This window comes from Sorex araneus, chromosome 6 (assembly GCF_027595985.1).
Source record: "Sorex araneus isolate mSorAra2 chromosome 6, mSorAra2.pri, whole genome shotgun sequence".
Taxonomy (NCBI): domain Eukaryota; kingdom Metazoa; phylum Chordata; class Mammalia; order Eulipotyphla; family Soricidae; genus Sorex; species Sorex araneus.
In genome coordinates, this window is record NC_073307.1 from 4,838,834 (window position 1) to 4,858,838 (window position 20,005).

Consider the following 20,005-nt stretch of genomic DNA (forward strand, 5'->3'; position numbering starts at 1 on the left):
TCAGGGACCCTTCCTGGTGGGGCTAGGGGAAACCATATTTGGTGACTGGTACTGATCCTGGTCGGCAGAGGGTAAGGCACGCTCCTATCTGGTCTGCTATATTATTGCTCCAGTCCACATATGCCTATTTGATACATTAAAGAAAAAAATTAAGAGGCCCTGTCTTAGTTTACTTCTTAGACGCTGCTTAAATAAAAAGTACATATATGATTTTTAAAATTTTAGTATTTGTTTATTTAGTTTTCAGTACTTCCTCTGAGCCGGCGCCTCTAAGACCCATCTGCCACCTGGCACCCACACTCCTCCAGGAGCGACCCCTGAAGATGCCAGAACCTTCTAGAAAACAACCAAACAACCACCACAACTTTTCTGAAGACAACAACGCAAACACCAGAACCTTCCAGACGGGAGCCGTGCGGGCGCCAGAACCTTCCAGAAGGCACCCAGACACGGATGCAGCAGGAGGCGGGTGGCTCGTGGAGGTCTGGGAGCTTCAGGAGGAAATTTGAGAGGAATCTAGTCTCACCCTCTCAAGGGCGAGGTTGCGGCAGGAAAACGGAGACCCCCTCATTTCAGAGACCCCCTCACCCGAGACCCCGTCATTCCAGAGATCTCCTCACGCCCGAGACCCCCTCACGCCCAAGACCCCCTCTCCTTCCAGAGACCTCCTCACCCGAGACCCCCTCTCCTTCCAGAGACCCCCTCACCCTAGAGACCCCCTCTCCTTCCAGAGACCCCCTCACCCGAGACTCCCTCTCCTTCCAGAGACCCCCTCACCCGAGAACCCCTCTCCTTCCAGAGACCCCTCTCACCCCAGAGACCCCCTCACCCCAGAGACCCTCTCTCTTTCCAGAGACCCCCTCACCCCAGAGACCCCCTCTCCTTCCAGAGACCCCCTCACCCCAGAGACCCCCTCTCCTTCCAGAGACCCCCTCACCCCAGAGACCCCCTCTCCTTCCAGAGACCCCCTCACCCCAGAGACCCCCTCTCCTTCCAGAGAACCCCTCATCCCAGAGACTCCCTCTCCTTCCAGAGACCCCCTCACCCGAGACCCCCTCTCCTTCCAGAGACCCCCTCACCCCAGAGATCTCCCCACCCCAGGACCCCTCACTCGAGACCCTCTCACCCCGGGGCCCCCTCCGATCCCAGAGCCCCCCACTCCAGGGGCCGTGGCCCGTGCCCCGCCGACGGGCTCGCCACCCGCCCTGAAGCACCGGCCACGCGGCAATACACGGCGCCCAACGCGGCGAGGCCGCCCGGGTTCACTCCGTCCCCCGCCAGGCCGGCCCGGCGCGCTTCCGGCCACGTGACGTCCGCGCGCGCGCGATGACGGGCCGGCTCGGCGGCGCCTGTGACCGGGCGGCTCCTCGTCACCGCACAGGTTCTCAGCGGGCGCGGCGGCGCGCGGCGCGCTCCCGGGGCCCTGAGAGACGGCACGAGGCTTCCGTACAACGTGGCGGCGCCCTGCGTCCCCGCCCGCCGCGAGGCTTCCGTACAACATGGCGGCGCGCGCTCCGGCAAAGGGCCGCCTGCGGAGGGCGCTTCCGGCCTCGCGCAGGCGCCGTTGACTTCTGAACTCGGAAACGCCTTCTCCTTCCTCTTCCGGGACGGTGTCGTCGAGGTATGGCGGCTCTCCTCCTTCTCCTCTGCGCTTCCCTTCCCAATCGGCCGCCATCCGCAGCCTGGCGGGCGCCGGCCGCTCGGGGACGTCGGCGTTGAGGCGGCCAGGGGTGGAGGTTCCAGGCGCGGGTTAGTGGGGAGCCGCCCCCTGGCCGATGGCGCCGGGCACCCCCGAGGGGGCTCGGCAGCCGGGCCCGGGCTCTGGCGCTCGGGGACAGGCGCACGGCGCCGCGCTCGGCCCGGGGCCCGGGGGCTGGACGCGGGGCTTGGGGGCGCGGGACGGGCCCTGGGGGTGGCCGTGGCGGCCGCCGCCCGCAGCCCGGGATCTGGACGAGACCAGCGTGTTTCTCGGAGCCGGGGCCGGGGGAGCCCCCGGAGTCCCCGAAGTCGGGGCGGGGGCCGAGAGCTACCTGCATGCATGCGTGGTGCACACATGATGCGGTGCCGCTCTCCCACCGGGCGCCCAGCCCGTCATGCGTGGTCTCCTTCCCTAAGTGCAGTGTTTGTGCACGGTCTCTGTGGAAGGGCGCGTGTGTGCGTGTGTGTGTGCGCGCGCGTGCGTGTGTGCGTGTCATCCACATGTGTGGGTGATGCATGAGTGATGCGGAGCCATTTTTCTACTAGGCGCCCAGCTCGTGATGGGTAGTTTACTCCCCTACGTGGAATCGCTTGTGTACGGCCCTTTCTGGGAGGCCGTGTGTGTGTGTGTGTGTGTGTGTGTGTGTGTGTGTGTGTGTGTGTATCTCCCTACGTGGAATCGCTTGTGTATGGCCCTTTATGGGAGGCCGTGTGTGTGTGTGTGTGTGTGTGTGTGTGTGTGTGTGCGCGCGTGTGCGTGTGCGTGTGCGTGCATGTACGTACATGTCACCCGTGTATGTCCGGATGATGCATAAATGATGCGGTGCCACTTTTCCGTCTGAGAAACACTAAGAGGCCGTTCCTTTCCCTCCCCGGGTGCAGGCCTTCAGGATGGTGCAGCGCCTGACATACCGCCGGCGGCTCTCCTACAACACCGCCTCCAACAAAACCCGCCTGTGAGTGTTCCTGCCGTTTTGAAGTACGTGGCTGTTTGCTCCTCCGCACGGTGCTCACCGATTCACCGGCACCTCCTCGTTGTCCCCCTTGTGCAGGTCCCGAACCCCAGGAAATAGAATCGTTTACCTGTATACCAAGAAGGTTGGGAAGGCGCCGAAGTCCGCGTGCGGTGTGTGCCCCGGCCGGCTTCGAGGAGTAAGTGATTTCTTCAGCTGGGCGTAGTAATGCACGGACTTAGCTCGATGGGGTAGTGAGAGCCGGGGAGGTCCCCCTGGGGCTGAGTGAATGATTGCATTCATGAACCGGATCAGGAAAGCAGGTGTTTTGGGGAGCGGGGGCTGTGCTACAGCACGAGGCCAAGGTGGGTTCTGTCTCCAGCATCTGCTTCCTGGGGCCCCGCCCTGTGCTGCTCCTAGCCAGAGGGAGCCTGGCCCTCCTGCAGAGCTTGTGCTCAGCCTTTTGGGCTCTGACCTTGCCCACCTGCTGTTTGCCCTTAGCCATCGCCCAGGTCCATGAAAGGTCCGGGTGATCCTGCCCAGAGGTGCAAAGGAGCCTTCCCCGGGCTCCATCCCCCGCTCTGCACCATGGAGTGAGAAGTAACGGGGTGTCTGAGAAATCAGACTCCCACTCCTCGGGTACTGATGTTTGCGCTTGGGCGCGGGCGGGCAGGCAGGCAGGCATCCTGAGTTTGTCTTTCCTGTTGCAGCATCACGAAGTAACCTTAGCATTTCCCTTCTGCAGGTCCGGGCGGTGCGGCCCAAAGTTCTGAAGCGGCTGTCTAAAACAAAGAAGCACGTCAGCCGCGCCTACGGCGGCTCCATGTGTGCCAAGTGCGTCCGAGACAGGTACTGCAGCTGTTGGACCAGACGTGTAACTTGTGTTGTTCTGAGGGTTGGGCTCTGCTTCTCTTGCCCAGTGCATGCTGTCTCTGCGTGTCTGTCTACCCGCAAAACATTCCAAGAGACTCCTTGGCTAGGAATAGTTGGCGCAGTGTAGGCTTGGAAAAAATGGCATTGGTTCATATTAGCACCGTTCTGCTGTTCACTGATTTGCTCAAGCGGGCACCAGTAACGTCTCCATTGTGAGACTCGTGACTGTTTTTGGCCTATTGAATACGCCACGGGGAGCTTGCCGGGCTCTCTGAGAGGGACGGAGGAATCGAACCCGCGTTGGCCGAGTGCAATGTAAATACCCTGCCCGCTGTGCTATCGCTCCAGTCCTGCCAACTACGGTTCACATTAATTTTCCTAAAATATGATTACCGTAATCTCTGTATTCTCTGACCCTTACTTTTAAAAATGAACATTTTTTTGTTTTGTCTAGACAGGTGCACTTGTAGGATAATATTCTAGAAGTAAACTTACTGTGTCAGAGGCTAATTTGTAATTGTGGCCCATGCGACCAAATATCTTCATGGGGAATACAAGACTGGCTCTATGAGCATGTATAAGCATAAGTGGGGATATTTCTAGTTACTACAAAATACAAGATTATACAAATTGATGGAAAATATTTCAGTATAAATTCGCATGCTTTTGCTGTGAGTTCAAAATATATTTTCATATATTTGAAACTCACAGCTGAGCCTGGCAAGCTCCCTTTGGCGTATTTGATATGCCAAAAACAGTAACAATAACAGGTCTCATTCCCTTGACCCTGAAAGAAGCCACCAATCGTTGGGAAAGACGAGTAAGGAGAGGCTGCTAAAATCTCAGGGCTGGGGCGAATGGAGACGTTACTGGCGCTTGTTCGAGTAAATCGGTGAACAATGGGATGACAGTGATGATGAGCATCTTTATGCCAGATTGAGGAATTAAAAGAACTTGGACTTGTCGGGAAGCGGGTAACGTGCTAGAGCTCGGCCCCGCGGAGCAGCTGGTGAGGGAGAGCGTGACCGGGACGGGCCGGGATGGTTCTGCGTAGTCTGGTGGCGTGGGTAGGAGCTTGCGAGGCCGTGGCGGGCGGGTCGTAGGAACACTTGGTGGGCAGGGCCGGCCGGGCGGTGACATCCTGTTAACTAAAGACGAGGGCGAGCATGGTTTCTCCTGCCTAACGGGGCAGCAGAGCTGGAGGTTCACTCCCTCTCCAGGAAGCGGTAGGACTGGGACATATTACATGGCTACCGAGGCAAGGGAAATTCTGGGAAATAGATTAAAAAGTCCCGAGGAGAGATTTCTTTGAGGTGGCTGGTAATTGTGTTTGAGTGGAAGCTGGCCAAAGGATGAGCAAGTCGAATGAAAGGTTGAGGTGGGGGTGCTTCAGGACCCTTTGCGGACCCTTTGCGGGTGTGAACTAGGGAAGGCGGGGGAAGGGAGTGAGTGGGGTGTCCCGGGTGAAACGTCATGGCTTTCAACCCCGCTGAGTTGGCCTTGGGTGCAGCTTTCCTTGGGTTTGACCCCGCAGGGTAAGCTAGGGAGACAGCTATGGTAGGAGGGTCTGGTCTTTTAAAAGTTTAGGGCGGTTGCCTTGGTTTTAGGGTCACCCCTGCTGGCTTTGTTCTCGGGCCCATCAGATCCCAGGCGCCGGGTTAAGCTTCACCCGCCCGCACGCAGAGCACTGCTTGGCTGGGGGTGGGGGTGGGGGTGGGGGGTCAGATCCAGGTTGGCTGTGTACAAGGGGCATTGTGCTGGAGCACTGGCCCTCCTGCCCGGGCTTTGATTTTGTTGTCGTGGTTTGGTTTGGGCTCAAGGTGGTGCTCAGATCCTGGCTCTGTGCTTAGATCAATGGGGGGGGGGGGGGGGGCATAGAGGTTGCCCAGGATCCAACCCTGGCTGGCCCTGTGCAAGGCAAGGCAAGCACCCGACCCACTGTGCTATTTGCCCTGGCCCTGGTGTAGGGCACTGGTTTGGTTTGGGACCAAACCTGGAGGTGCCCCGGGGTCATTTCTCATCTCTGGAAGGAGCTTTGATTTTGGCAGATGCTAATGAGCACTTGCTGGGTATTAATGACTGGAAACGTTGCTGCTGAAGTGCAGGGGGCTTTAAGGTGCAGTTCCTCAGTGTGGTGGTTCCCGGTCCAGAAAGTGGACACCTTTCAACTCTGTGAAACTGGAATCACTCCTGTATGTAGAGCAGGGGCCTTTCACTGAGAGTTGTCAGCTAAGTGGTTACAACTTTAAGACATTTTATGCATCACATACTATTAATGTTAGATCACAATAAAGGAATCAGAATAAGTTGTTTTTACAGTACTGTGTCTGTTCTGTTAAGTCTGTGAAGTTCACTTTTTTACAGTTAATTTTCTTTCTCCTAGGATCAAGCGCGCTTTCCTTATTGAGGAGCAGAAAATCGTGGTGAAAGTGTTGAAGGCACAGGCACAGAGCCAGAAAGCAAAATAAACTCATGACGCTGTTTTGAAGAATAAAACCAAAAGGCTTGTTCTGTTATTTCTGTTGTAATTCGTTGGTATATTGATTGGTTGTTTCTGTAATATTTGGAGACCCTGTGGTTTTAAATCTTTTCCTGAGTAATTGACGGTGGTTGGTTATCGGGATCTAATCAATCCCTTCCCTCGATGTAGGCCTCATCCCACTCTTCAGGCGTGGTAAAACCTTGGTGTCTGAAGCAAGTGTTTGTTCTTAGGAAGTTAAGGAGTTCCTGGGCTCTTAACTTTCTGTTGTCCCACACTGCCAGCTAACCTGTTCTTTTTTTGTGGGGGGGGGCAGGGGGTCACACCCGGCTATGCACAGAGGTTACTCCTGGCTCATGCACTCAGGAATTACTCCTGGCAGTGCTTGGGGGATTGGGATTCAAACCCGGGTCAGCCGCGTGCAAGGCAAACGCCCTACCCGCTGTGCGATCACTCCATCCCCTAACCTGTTCTTGATAAACAAAACTTAAGTAATTCTGTTTTTTTTGTTTGTTTGTTTGTTTGTTTTTGTTTTTTTGCCAGGGGAGGAAAGGCCTCGCAAATGAATTGACATTTGAGTTTAGGCAGTTCAGAATTTGTTTTTAATACTATTTGATACCATCTCTACTGCTAAATTAATACTAGGTTTGCCTGTACTTGAGACTTCACATCCTTTAGTCCTGTTCCAACCTGTGAGTTTATTTTATTTCTTGTGTCACACCCAGTGATGCTCGGGCTCAGGGGTTATGCCTGGCAGTGCTCGGGACCATATGGGATGTCAGGGATCTAACCCAGGTTGACTGTGTGTAAGGCAAATGCCATATTTGTGACCTCTTGATTACAGGTGAACTGATGTAATGAAGAAAACAAAAGTTGAATACTTTTTTACATGCAAGAAGTTGAATGTTTTGTTTTTGAATTTGAAATGTTAAAATCTTTGTAGACAATTTGAAGATTACAGGAAGATAGAATGCAAACATTTATTTCAGTTCACAGATGATCATTTTAACCCATTTTCTAGCATGAGGTAGATTTTGGTGTTTTTGTTAATGGGTAACAGTTACTCCTGGCGGGCTCAAGGGGCCCAGGGGTCCCTGGTGGAATCCGGGTTGGCGAGGCAAATGCCCTACCCACTGCACTCTCAGTTTTTATTTTTTTTTAGTGAGTCACAGTGAGGGTAGTTACAGATTCACACATTTTCATGTTTGTTTTTCCCTCATGCAATGTACGAGACCCCATCCCTTCACCAGTGTCCATTCTCCACCACCAACGAACCCAGTATCCCTCCCACCCCCCAATCTAATCTCCCTCACCCCACCCCACCTCTGTGGCAGGGCATTCCAATTTGTTCTCGCTCTCTCCTTTTGGGTGTTGTGGTTTGCAACAGGGGTATTGAGTGACCATCATGTTCAGTCTCTGGTCTACTTTCAGCGTGCATCTCCCCGCGCAGGATCTCCAATCACATTTTACTTGGTGTTCCCCTCTCTATCTGGGATGACTTTCCATCAAGGTAGTCATTTCCAATCAAAATGGAGAACATCCTCTTATGATGAACATTTCTTTTGAAAGATGATTTTGAGTAACTGCATATTGAAGTATAGCCCTTGTTAAATTGAATTACTGGAGTTATGGTGTTTCCCAAGTGTCTCGGTCTACTGCACTGTGACAAATTCTCATTGTTGGCTCTCACATTGCTCCGTTCTCCGTGAGGCTCCTTCCTGTCTCAGCGTTGTCTTGCTCCTCAGGTAGAGAAAGGCGCTGGTGGCCAGGCAGCCCTGAGGAGGGTCTGCCATGTGATTTGGTGCCCTCCACCAGCTGATGTACCTGCCCCCGCCCCGGCGAGTCCTCTCCACCCTCACAAGGCCCAGCCAGTTCCCTGCACAGAGCCCCGGTGCCAGCGGGAGTCCAGAAGAGCTTCGATGGATGCGAACGCAGAACTGGCCAACAGACCAAAATGGATCCTGTTACTTCTGCATTTTGACTGTTCAGAAAAAAAGATGAAACTTATTGGATCCAGTTCTCTGTATGACTTAAAAGTCTTGACAAGCTCCTAAAAGACATGTGAATGTAGTCAGTGGTTTCTCTTTCAAGTCTAGTATTTCTCCTTGCATTGAATTGCTTATAAATTCTATTAGATTGGTGGGGAGGAGGGGTCTTTGGCCCTTAGAAGCAGAAACTCCATATGTTTAAATACGAGAATCAAGTTTCAGCAGCGTAATAACATACTTAGAGCATGTGGCTAATGATTTACAGCTTGGGCTCCCAGAATATTGGTGGTGGAAGCTGTGTGCAGATCGATCTGAACTGTATTTCCTAATTAAACTGCACGATGGAGTCACACTGGGAAGCAGGGCTGTATATTTGGGGTTTTCTGTAAGTTAATTTCTGGGAAGAGTTTCTATAATTATTAAATTGTGGAGCCATCTTGACTGAGAAAAAGAATCTTGGAGGGGTTGAGGGATAGACCCTGCTTCCCTGTGTGTGTGTGTGTCCCCAATGATGCCATATTGGTACTTGAAATTTGACTTGGTGATAATGTTTATAACCTATAACCAAGCAAAACCTATGAAAACCGCTTTCTCCCAGGCAGCTAAGTGTTAATAACTTATCACAACTTAATAGAACATTAGCTTTTTGGTGGGGTCAGGTTCAGGCCTCAATCACTGAAGGGATGCAGTTCACCACCGAGCTACATCTTAGCCCCTAACTATGATACTGTTGGTTCCATGAGCCCTCACATCAGTATTCCTTGGAAAATGAGGTGTTTTTTTAGGTTTTGTTTTGGGGTGATGCTCAGGGGTAACTCCTGGCTCTGCACTTAGAAATTACTCCTAGTGGTGCCTGGGGGACCACAAAGAATGCTGGGGACAGGACCTGGGCCAGCAGCGTGCAAGGCAAGTGCTCTCTCTGCTGTGGTATCTCTGGCCCCTTCATTTAAGAACATCTTTAATTTTCCTGATTAAGTTGAAAGGTGTAAGTAATTTTACTATGCATTCTATAGTTTGCTTTCAGCAATTGACCCAACCGGTATTTATTAGACACTATTGTTCCAGAAACTGCTAATGTTAATACAATAACCAATAAAGCAGAATTTCCCTGTTTCAAGGAAATTGGTTAGAGGAAAACCAATGAGGACACAAATGTTTCGAATTGCACAATTGGGATAAGAAAGTATACAGAGCTAGGGGACTAAGAAAGGGAACCTCATGGAGTTTAGGGGAGGCTCTTTCAAGGAAGTGATGGGGCTGGAGCGGTTGCACAGGGAGGAGCACTCGGCCTTGCACGCGGCCAACCTGGGTTCGATTTCCAACATCCCATATTGTCCCCTGAGCACTGCCAGGGGTGATTCCTGAGTGCAGAGCCAGGAGTAACCCCTGTGCATCGCCTGGTGTGACTCAAAAAGCAAAGCAAAAAAAAAGTGCTAATCACCCAAGATTATCATGCAGTTGTTTGCATGAAGTCAACCTGGGTTTGACGCCCAGTACCACATATGGTCCCCAAGCCCCACTGGGCATGAGCCCTGAGTATAGCTTGGTGTGTTCCCCTCTCCCACTCCCCCCCCCCACACACACACACTCACACTGAAAGGCTGTCCTATCACTTGTAAAATACAGTAAATGGGAGCATAGCAACCGCACAGATGCTAGCCTTTGGTTCGGGGGCCATACCCGACTGCTGAGGCTTATTCTAGGCTCCATGCTCAAGAATATCTCCTGGTGGTCCTTGGGGACCATATGGGGTGCGGGGATCGAACCCAGGTCAGCCACATGCAAGGCAAGCACCTTACCCTGTATATCTTACCCTATATCTCCGCCCCCGCCTCAGACACTGCAAGGCAGGATTTGGTTCTTTGAACAACAGAAAGTTTATATTTTTCCTTTTAGACTCTTGAAAATGCCGTTATTTTTCTGATGGCATCTAAAACTACTCGTGGCTCTGTTCTCAGGGGTCTCTCCTGGGGGCACTCAGAGGACCATGCGGGGTGCTGGGGCTGAGTCCAGATAAGGCACGTGCGCTGCCCTGTGCTCGGCAGCCCCCGCCTCACTCCTCCTGAGCTAAGGTGGCCTCAGGAAGTGACGGGAAAGAGAGAGGGGTCTCTGGGTGCGTCTCACACTCCACCTTCACCCGGGAATCTGCCAGGAAAATGATTCAGGGGCAGATTTCTGAGCCCCCCTGAAGACTTGCACAATCAGAGTCTCTGAAAGACCAAGAAATTGCTTTTGTTTTGTTTTGTGGGTGCCATCCGGGGATGCTCAGGGTTCCTCCTGGCTCTGCATTCAGGAATCACTCCTGGTGGTGCTCAGGAGAACATACAGGGTGCCAGGGATCAACCCCGGGTTGGCTGTGTGCAAGGTGAGCACCCGACCCACTCTTCTCTCTGGCCCCCAGAACTTGCAGTTTAACCAGATCCCCTGGCTGGCTCTCACAGATGGAGCTTGGACTGCCTTTTCACAAACTAAAAGTGCTAAAAGTCAGGGCAACTGGATATTAGGAAAGTATAGGTCTAAATTGTGGATCCATGGTCACCTAACCAGGTGGCAGCAGGCTTGAACCTTTCCAAGTCTGTCACCTCGCCTGGAAAAGGTGTGAGTCCAATTCAAAAGAGCAAAAGCAACCAGTGCTGGCGTGGATGTGGGGAAAAGGGACGCTCTTTCACTGTTGGTGGGAATGCCGACTGGTCCAGCCTTTCTGGAAAACAATATGGACAGTCCTCCAAAAGCTAGAAATTGAGCTTCCATATGACCCCGCAATACCACTTCTGGGAATATATCCTGAGGATGCAAAAAAGCACAGTAGAAATGACATCTGTGCCTGTATGTTCATTGCAGCACTGTTCACAATAGCCAAAATCTGGAAACAACCCAAGTGCCCTAGAACAGATGACTCGTTAAAGAAACTTTGGTACATCTACCCAATGGAATACTATGCAGCTGTTAGGAGAGATGAAATCATGGAATTTGCTTATAAATGGATATACATGGAGAGTATCATGCTAAGTGAAATGAGTCAGAAAGAGAGGGACAGACATAGAGGGACTGCACTCATTTATGGAGTATAGAATAACATCACATGAGGCTGACACCCAAGGACAGTAGATACAAGAATCAGAAGGATTTCCCCATAGCTGGAAGCCTGCTTCATGAGCTGATGGGAGAAGGCAGATGGAATAGAGAAGGGATCGCTAAGAAAATGATGGCTGGAGGAACCAGTTGGGATGGGAGATGCATGCCGAAAGTAGATAACGGACCAAACATGATGGCCTCTCAGTGTCTGTGTTGCAAACATGATGCCCAAAAGTAGAGAGAGAGTATTGGGACTATTGTCTGCCATGGAGGCAGGGGGAGGGTGGGAAAGGGAGGGTATACCCGGGATATTGGTGGTGAGGAATGTGCACTGGTGGAGGGGTGGGTGTTTGATCATTGTGAGATTGTAACCCAAACATGAGCGCTTGTAACTATCTCACAGTGATTCAATAAAGGAAATAAAGGAAAGAAAGGAAAGAAAGGAAGGAAGGAAGGAAGGAAGGAAGGAAGGAAGGAAGGAAGGAAGGAAGGAAGGAAGGAAGGAAGGAAGGAAGGAAGAAAGAGAGAGAGAGAAAGAAAGAAAGGAAAGAAAGAATGAAAGAAAGAAAGAAAGAAAGAAAGAAAGAAAGAAAGAAAGAAAGAAAGAAAGAAAGAAAGAAAGAAAGAAAGAAAGAAAGAAAGAAAAGAAAAGACAGAAAGAAAGAACAGGTGAGTCCTTGGGCTGAAGAGTCCAGTGAAAGGCATTTGCCCTGCAGTGGCCGGCCAGCTCTCCAGATGGGCCTCGTAATCACCAGGGGTGGACCCCGAGATGGCCCCCAATACAGAAAGCAGAAAAATATAAATAAAGGCCTCGGTCCCCTGCCCGGAGCCCAGAGGCCTGCAGGGTCCCCTGAAATGCCGCGGGCTGTCCCCGCAGACAGACCCCTCCTGCGTCCCCCGAGAGGCCAAGTGCAGGGAGACGGCCGCGGCCTCTCGTTCCGAATGATTAAAGACAAGCGATAATGTGGGCAATAAGGCCCACGGTTAACTGATCTCTGCTCCTATATTAAGTTCTGCCCCACAGAAGCCCCTCTCTTTGTGAGCAGCCCCGCACGGCCAGCAGTGCCAAGCTGGATCCCATTAGTTCTGGGCAGAAGCTTGTTAGGGCATCTGAAAACCACAACTGGAGCCATCTACGCTGATGGGCCTAATGCCCTGGGTATTTCCTTTCAACCGTGTTCGGGGGAGAAGCACTTTGATAGAATGTACATATGGAAATATTTTAGGACATTCTTCAAAAGTTAGATATTTTCTTCAGTATAGAGACCTATATGGGTAACATACTCTTCAATGTGTGCGAGGACGGAGAAGTCAATGTCTTAAGGGGTCCCCTGGCATTGCGGGGCCGAGTTTGGTTTTCTTAAACGGGCCTCCGTGGGTCCGAAGGGCAGCCAGCGGGCCTGGAGTGTTCTCTGGAAGCTAGAAGCACTTGGGTCCCTTCTTCGCTCGGGAAGGTGTCAAGGCATCGTTGACCCCGAGCCCTCGCCACGCTTAACATAAGCAGCCGAATGGCAGTGTGGATCCTGGTTCAAATTCCCTGGAAAGGGAGAAGTCTGTTCTTGGAAACGCTGCTCTCAACCCCGGGGAGAAACGTTTCCTGGGAAAATCGTCTTCCACCTCACACATGAGTAGTGTGACTCTCAGGCGGACAGAGAAGGAAGGAGAGAGGAGGGAAGGTGGCATTTGCTCTTCAATGTCCTGCGGGGTCAGGGCTTGGGCCACACCCTCCAGTGCTCAGGGGCTACTCCTGGCTCTGTGCTCAAGGGGCCATATGTGGAGCTGGGGGTTGAACCCCGGGTGTCACCTGGTGCACTATCTCTCTGACCCCTGCCTTGCTTTGCTTTTCTCTTTCGGTCCTTTGTGCTCTGAATTTTATAGCCCTGGCTGTGTCCATTATCATCACAGTGCTGGGCAGTGCTCGGGGGTCGCTCCCAGGGAGGCTGGAGGTCGTGCTGGGCGGAACATCGGCCCAGGACCTCATCTGCGCGAGGCTGATGCTCCTCGAGCCGCATCTCTGCCCCCAACACCATCTTTTTTTTTTTTGGCGGGGGGTTCACATCCAGTGATGCTCAGGGGTCACTCCAGGCTCTGCACTCAGGAATTCCTCCTAGCGGTGCTCGGGGGACCATATGGGATGCTGGGAATCGAACTCGGGTCGGCCACGTGCAAGGCAAACACCCTCCCTGCTGTGCTACTGCTCCAGCCCCAATACCATCTCATTTTTAAAACATAAAAATACAAGAATCAGCCCAGCGAAAGCATTTTAGACTCGTTTATTGACATTTATTCCCTATAAGTTTTTGATATTGAAAAATGAAAACTAGGCCAGAGCAGATTTGGCTCTTGCCTTGCAAGTCGTGGCCAGAGCTCAGTCCCTGGCACCCATATGGTCCCTGAGCACAGAGCCAAGAGGAAGCCCTGAGCACTGTTGGGTGTGGCCCCCACACAAGAATGAAACTTTGAAAGGAAACACTGGGGCCAGAAGAGAGAAAAGAAAGAAAGAAAGAAAGAAAGAAAGAAAGAAAGAAAGAAAGAAAGAAAGAAAGAAAGAAAGAAAGAAAGAAAGAAAGAAGGAAAGAAAGAAGGAAAGAAAGAAGGAAAGAGACAGAGAGACAGAGACAGAGTCAGAGAGACAGAGACAGAGAGACAGAGACAGAGAGACAGAGAGAAGAAAGAAAGCTAGCCAGTCAGAAATGTTCATATTTTATTAAAAAGCTCAGCAAGGGACCTGGGAGAGAGCTGGAATGGCTGGAGCACTTGCAGCCCCGGGTTGAAAAGGAGGCACTGGGGGAGGGCCCCCAGCTCCAGCCCCTCCGTGAGAGACCCCCAAACACTCATCCAGGAGGAGCCCGAGAACTGCCTGGTGTGGCACCCAGACAAATGCAGAAAAAGTTTAGCTAGAGTTTTGGGGATGGGGAAGCCTGGCAGCAGTGCCCAGGGGGCTCGGGGCCCCTCTCGGAGGTCCACACCCCAACCCTGGGCCTGAGAAGCCTGCGGTGCTGCTTGGGCTGTGGCCCCCTCAGCCATGAGGGCCAGAGACCGCCTGCGGATCTGCATGCTTGGCTGCTTGGCGCTACCTCCCCAGCCCCTTGGGACACGGAGATTTGTTTACTTGCCCCCCCCCCCCCCCGCACCTGGCGATGCTCAGGGGTTACTCCTGGCTCTGCTCTCAGGGATTACTCCATTTGCCTTCTACACAGCGTGCCTGGGTTCCACCCCCGGCATCCCATATGGCCCCTGAGCACCACCAGGAGTAATTCCTGAGTAACCTCTGAGCACAGAGAGGTGTGACACCAAAAGTTAAAAAAAAAAAATTACTCCTGGCTGTGCTCAGGGAACCATATGGGATGCTGGGGATCAGACCTGTGTCAGACACACACAAAGCAAGTGTCCTGCTGTATTCTCTCTCCAACCCCTGTATACAGATTTTAAAGACTTAACTATATATATAGACTTAACTATACACACACACACACAAACACACACACACACACACACACACACACACACACATATATATATATATATATATATATATATATATATATAGCACAGCAGGTAGGGCGTTTGCCTTGCACGTGGCTGACCCGGGTTTGATTCCTCCATCCCTCTTGGACAGCCCAGCAGGCTACCGAGAGTATCCCACGGCAGAGCCTGGCAAGCTCCCCGTGGCGTATTCGATATGCCAAAAACAGTAACAACAAGTCTCACAATGGAGACGTTACTGGTGCCCGCTCGAGCAAATCGATGAGCAACAGGACAACAGTGATATAGTGACAGTGATATATATATATATATATATATATATATATATATAAACTTTGTCAGACACATACATGTAGAAATTTTCTAAGTCGGTATGATTAGCGATGCAACTTGCAACTAGCTCTAAAAGAAAATATCCTGGGTTTGGTGTTTTATTCATCTGAAAGTGTTGCTTTCACGTGAGTTTTCCTTCGTTACTGGAAGACTAAACCGTCTGCGCCTTGAAGAGGGGCTGGCGCCGGGGGCAGCGTCCCCCCGTGCCTGTGCTGTCCACTGCGCTCACCTGATCGGAGCGCGCAGGCGGGCATCTCTGAGATCCGTTGCCTGGTGCAGGAGCCCGCGCGTGTCCTTTGGACACCGCAGTCTGTGGCCGGGAAGAATGACGCGGCGCCGCGGGTGCTACAGAAGAGAAGTGCTGCCCCTCCGCGGCCACCGCCAGGAACTGCACCCGGCCAAGCCGGAGGAAGGCGCCCGGGGTCAGTCCCAAGTGCTTCACTGCTTGTTTGGGGGCCACAGCTGGCGTCGCTCAGGGTTACTCCCGGCTCTGCACTCAGAAATTACTCCTGGTGGTGCTCGGGGATGCTAAGGGATGCTGGGGATCGAACCCGCGTCGGCCGCATGCCAGGCAAATAAATGCCCTCCCTGTGGGACCCCCGCACACAAGAATTCCAAGTGTTTCAGGAAAGGTGGAACACAAGTGCCTATCCTCAGGTTCCTTGAAAAGTTTCTTGTCTATGCATGTAAATGATTTGTATCTCTAGCTGTATGTGTGCTTTGGGTCATGTATAATTTTATATAATATTGTATCTGTGACAGAGAGTCTCTTGCCAGCACGCCTGGCTGTCTTCCCCGGGGCCCCTCGGAGGGGATGGGCTCCAGCTTCCCTCCCCACCCTGAGCAGAGCTCCCGGCGGCCGAAGACCACTGGAGCCTAGCCACAGCCATGCCCGAGGCCCCTTTCCACACGTTCGGACAGGCCTCACGCATGAAGGTACCGGCAAAGGAACCCAGGTGTGTGTAATCCCATCAATGGCCAACATCCAGAGACTTAAAAGCAAGCTCCCAGAAGCAATATCTTATAACATACTTCCCCCTCTGGGAGAAACTGGCAAGTTACTGAGAGTTTCCTGCCCACAAGGGACAGCCTCGCAAGCTTCCCATGGTGTATTCAAATGCCAAAGCCAGTAACCAGCTGGGTCTCACTCCCCTGACCCTGAAAGAGCCTCCAGTGCGGCACTGTTTGGAAGGCCGAGTAGAGAGAGGCTCCTAAAATCTCAGGGCTAGGACGAATGGAGAGGTTGCTGAGCCCGCTCGAGAAATTCGACAATCAACAGGATGATGATGATGATGATTGTATCTCTGTACATAAAATTTATAAATCTGAACTCTGGAGCCAGAGAGACGGTTTGTTTTACATTGAGCCCCGGGTTCAATCCCTGGCACAGCACAGTTCCCTTAGCACACTGGGGACAACCCCCCACGAGATGCCGGGTGTGGCCCCTAAAGGAACACCTGCTGCCCCCCGCCCCACGGGCCCCGGCTTCACCGCAGCGGTCTCCCTCCTGCCCTCTCCTCCGGCCAACACATCTAGAGCCCGCCAGGCACAGACTTCTTTTGGGGAGGGGGTCACACCCGGTGATGCTCAGGGGTTATTCCTGGCAGTGCTCGGGGAACCATAGGGGATGCCCGGGATCAGACCCGAGTTGGCTGCTTGCAACTAGCGCTGTGGTTCCAGGCACAAACTTCTAAACTCCCCTGTCCAAGCTGGAAACGATCGAGCTGGCCAAGAACTGAGTGTTACAAGGAGGTAAAGGTACGACGACCTTTCATGTCTGTATTGCAAACACAATGCCCAGAAGGGGAGAGAGAGGGGGGGGCTGGGTGGGGCGGGGTGGGGGTGATGGGAAGGCAGTTGGGGGACGCTGGTGCTTGTGGCAAATGTAGGGTCTATTTCCAGCGATTTAACACAACAGAAAGAAGGAAAGAAACTCCCCTTTCTTGGCTGGGGCTGACGCTGCAGCGAGTCTCCAGCCTCTCCGGGGAGAGGGGAGAGTCGGGGCGGGCAGCGGGCCTGGGGCCTCCCCCTTTGCTGCTGGATGTCTCCCCGGACACCCGGGTCTTCCCGCCCACTCCGTTCCCGCCGCCCCTCTCCCACTTTCCCAGGCACCTGCACATCCCTCCCGGCCTCTCAGCTTGGGGCCGTGGGCCTGCTCGGGCCAGGACCCCCCCCCCCCCCACACACACACACAGTGCTGGGGTGGGGGCTAAGCTTGGGGTCTCGGCATACGCCGCCTCCCCTGCCCCTCGCTACTGTTCTCTTTTCCATTTCCACCCACGTCCCCGTCTGTCATGGAGCTTCTGCTGCCGAGATGAACAGACCAACTCACCAAACGCTTACAGCAACGGTCACCACGCCACGGTCAGAGCCACAGTCCCGCCGTCCTAACACCGCACGGACCACACCTGCTGGCTCTCCTGGGGACACAGCCGGCTGCCAGGCCACGGGGCTCCCAACAGTCGCCCTTGGACTCGCCGGTCACTGTCCACCCAGGGCCCTCTCACTTCCCCCATCGCGCTGCTCCTGCCTTGTTGCCGTTTTTTCATCATGAGGCTGAAGCCAGAGACGCCCACCGTTAGCTCTCGGCCCCTTTGTGGGTGAGGTGCAGGACTGGGCCCCACCTGGCTATGCTCAGGGCTCACTTTCTTTTTTCTTGCTTTTTGGGTCACACCCAGCGATGCTCAGGGGTTCCTCCTGGCTCTGCACTCAAGAATCACTCCTGGCGGTGCTTGGGGGACCATATGGGATGCCAGGGATTGAACCTGGGCCGGCCGTGTGCAAGGCAAACTCCCTACCCACTGTGTTCTTGCTCCCGCCCCCAGGGTTCACGTCTGAGTGTGCTCGGGGAGCCCTGGATGGTGCCAGGATTGAACCAGGGCTGGCTGGCTGCACGCGAGGCAAGCGCCCAAACCCCTGTACTATCTCTCCAGGCCCTTCTCTCTCACTAAACAAATTTTAAGCACCATGACTTATAATATGGGTAATAAAAGGAATTTCATGCATGCAATGTTCCAATATGACCACACCCTCTTATTATTGAGCAGGGGCGGGGCGGGGGTTGGGGGGTGGCCTTCTAGCGGTGCTCAGGGCTTCCTCCTGGCTCTGCATTCAGGGATCACTCCAGGCAGGCTTGGGGGACCACATGGGGTGCTGGGGATCAGACCTGAGTCGGCCACATGCAAGGCAAGAGCCCTCCCCGCTGTCCTTAAGTCTCCAGCCTCTTCCTGCTCTTAACTCTACCGCTGCCCCAAGTGACAGCTCGACGCGGTGGGGATCTGTGGGCATTTTCGAGGGGGAAGAGAGCTCAAGTGCCACCAGGCCACAAGTGCCACAAGGAGATCTGTGATCCTGCCGAGCACAACCCCGTGCAGTGTGACTGTCACACGCCCAGGTGCTCCTGATGGTGGCCACACTCTCAAGGCTCAGTGGCCAGCTCCCGTCCCCCGGAACAGCTGTTCTTACAGAAGGACATGGCCTCCCCGCACCTCACAGAGCGCCAGGCAGGCGTGCGGGCGCGGCGTGCTCTGAGGCAGCTGGCGGGCGTGTGGCCGGGAACCCTGAGCCCTGACGCGTGCGTGGACTCCTCTGGAGCACTGTGTGACGCCTGCAGTTCCCGAGTCTCCTCTTCCAGTGCCAGGAAACTTGGCCGGGAGCCAGAATCCTGCTGGGTCTAGCCCTTGGGCAGAACGCTGCAAAGACAGCATCGGGGTCAAGGCACTTATCTCACATGCTGCCAAGCCTGATTCTGGGCCTGGCATCATAAATGGTCCCCAGAGCACCCCCAGGGGTGATTACTCCACCAAGCAGCGAGCTGGGAGTAAGTCCTGAACCCTGCTGAGTGTGGCAACAAGTACAAAAATTAGACATTAAACTCCAGGTGCAGAACCAATTCATGGCCTCAAGTACAAACCTGTGGTCTCAGAAACAATTTTTTTTTTTAAGGGATCAGGGATGTGATTTAGTGGTTAACTTATGCCTTTACAAGCATGAAGATCTGAGTTTGACCCCTAGCACCAGGAAACTTTTAAGATTTGGTTTAGCAATAAAGATACATATGTCTTAATGTGAATGGATTTATATAATCAGTCACTTTCAACTCTTACTCCAAAAGGACACTGACATTTGTCAAATCTTAAGGAGTTACAGAAAAAGAAGAGAGGAAAAAAAATTTATTTATTTATTTATTTATTTTTTGCTTTTTGGGTCACACCCGGCAATGCACAGGGGTCACTCCTGGCTCATGCACTCAGGAATCACCTCTGGCGGTGCTCAGGGGACCATATGGGATGCTGAGATTCGAACCCGGGTCGGTCGCGTGCAAGGCAAACGCCCTACCCGCTGTGCTATCACTCCAGCCCCCAAGAGAGGAAAAAATTTATTAAAAATAAACAAGCAATAAACCTTGAGGTCTTCCTGTCCAACCCTAAAGACTGAATCTTTATTCCACAATTTTCTTCCACTTGGATTGTAAACGTAGCCCAAGAGACGTCATCACTAGAGGACAGCGGTGGAACGGAGAGAATTGGCACATTCAGAATTTTCATAGTACAGCCAGAACAACCTGTTGGTCTCTGGTCATTAAGGTTTACTCAGGAGGGGCCGGAGGACAGTACGGCGAGTCAGATGCTTGCTTTGCATGATGCTAACTTGGGTTCAACCCCCGGTACCACTTATGGTTCCCTGAGCACCGTCAGGTGTGAAAACGCCCCCTCCCCCAAATTATTAATAACAATTATTATCATTCTCATCAGTACGACGACATTGGAAACTAAGAGCTCAGAAACCTAGGACATGCGCGAGTGCTTTGCGGGGAAAAGAAAAACACAAAAAGCAAAACCAAAACCAACAGCCCCCAAACCCACCTGTGCGGGTTAGGGCTGTGGGGCTCCGAGCCCATTCATCCCGCAGCGCCGGTACCCAGAAGGTCCCGCGTCCAATCAGCTTCCAGGCGCAGGTGGGCGGGGCTCGGCGGGCTCCTCCGCCTCTCGGGATAGGCCACGTCCGAAGGGAGACGGGCCCTGGAAGGTGTGTAAGAACACATCTTCTCCACAAGCAGTAAAACGCTTCTTTACCAGATTTACTACGAAGAATACTAAATAATATCTTAATCAAAATCA

General features: G+C 53.0%; 1 protein-coding gene across 2 annotated transcripts; it reads left to right on the plus strand.

The window, feature by feature from the left end:
- Nucleotides 1–1,555: 1,555 nt before the first annotated feature.
- RPL34 (ribosomal protein L34) lies at nt 1,556–6,040 on the plus strand. Of its 2 annotated transcripts, none has more exons than XM_055143942.1 (5): nt 1,556–1,621; nt 2,581–2,654; nt 2,751–2,850; nt 3,397–3,500; nt 5,908–6,040. In XM_055143942.1, exons 2-5 carry the CDS (start codon nt 2,590–2,592, stop codon nt 5,990–5,992), a joined length of 354 nt encoding a protein of 117 aa, XP_054999917.1. In that variant the 5' UTR covers nt 1,556–1,621; nt 2,581–2,589; the 3' UTR covers nt 5,993–6,040. The 2 variants fall into 2 exon arrangements, with proteins under 2 accessions (XP_054999917.1, XP_054999916.1); XM_055143941.1 differs by having other exon boundaries at nt 1,611–1,749.
- The last annotated feature ends 13,965 nt before the right edge of the window (nt 6,041–20,005 follow it).

What these genes read in the sequence shown, in the direction of transcription:
- RPL34 (XM_055143942.1), top strand. Translation starts at nt 2,590, where the DNA reads ATGGTGCAGCGCCTGACATACCGCCGGCGGCTCTCCTACAACACCGCC. An exon ending in GCCTCCAACAAAACCCGCCT is followed by an intron (nt 2,655 to 2,750) that starts GTGAGTGTTCCT and finishes CCCCTTGTGCAG; the next exon opens with GTCCCGAACCCCAGGAAATA. An exon ending in GCCAAGTGCGTCCGAGACAG is followed by an intron (nt 3,501 to 5,907) that starts GTACTGCAGCTG and finishes TCTTTCTCCTAG; the next exon opens with GATCAAGCGCGCTTTCCTTA.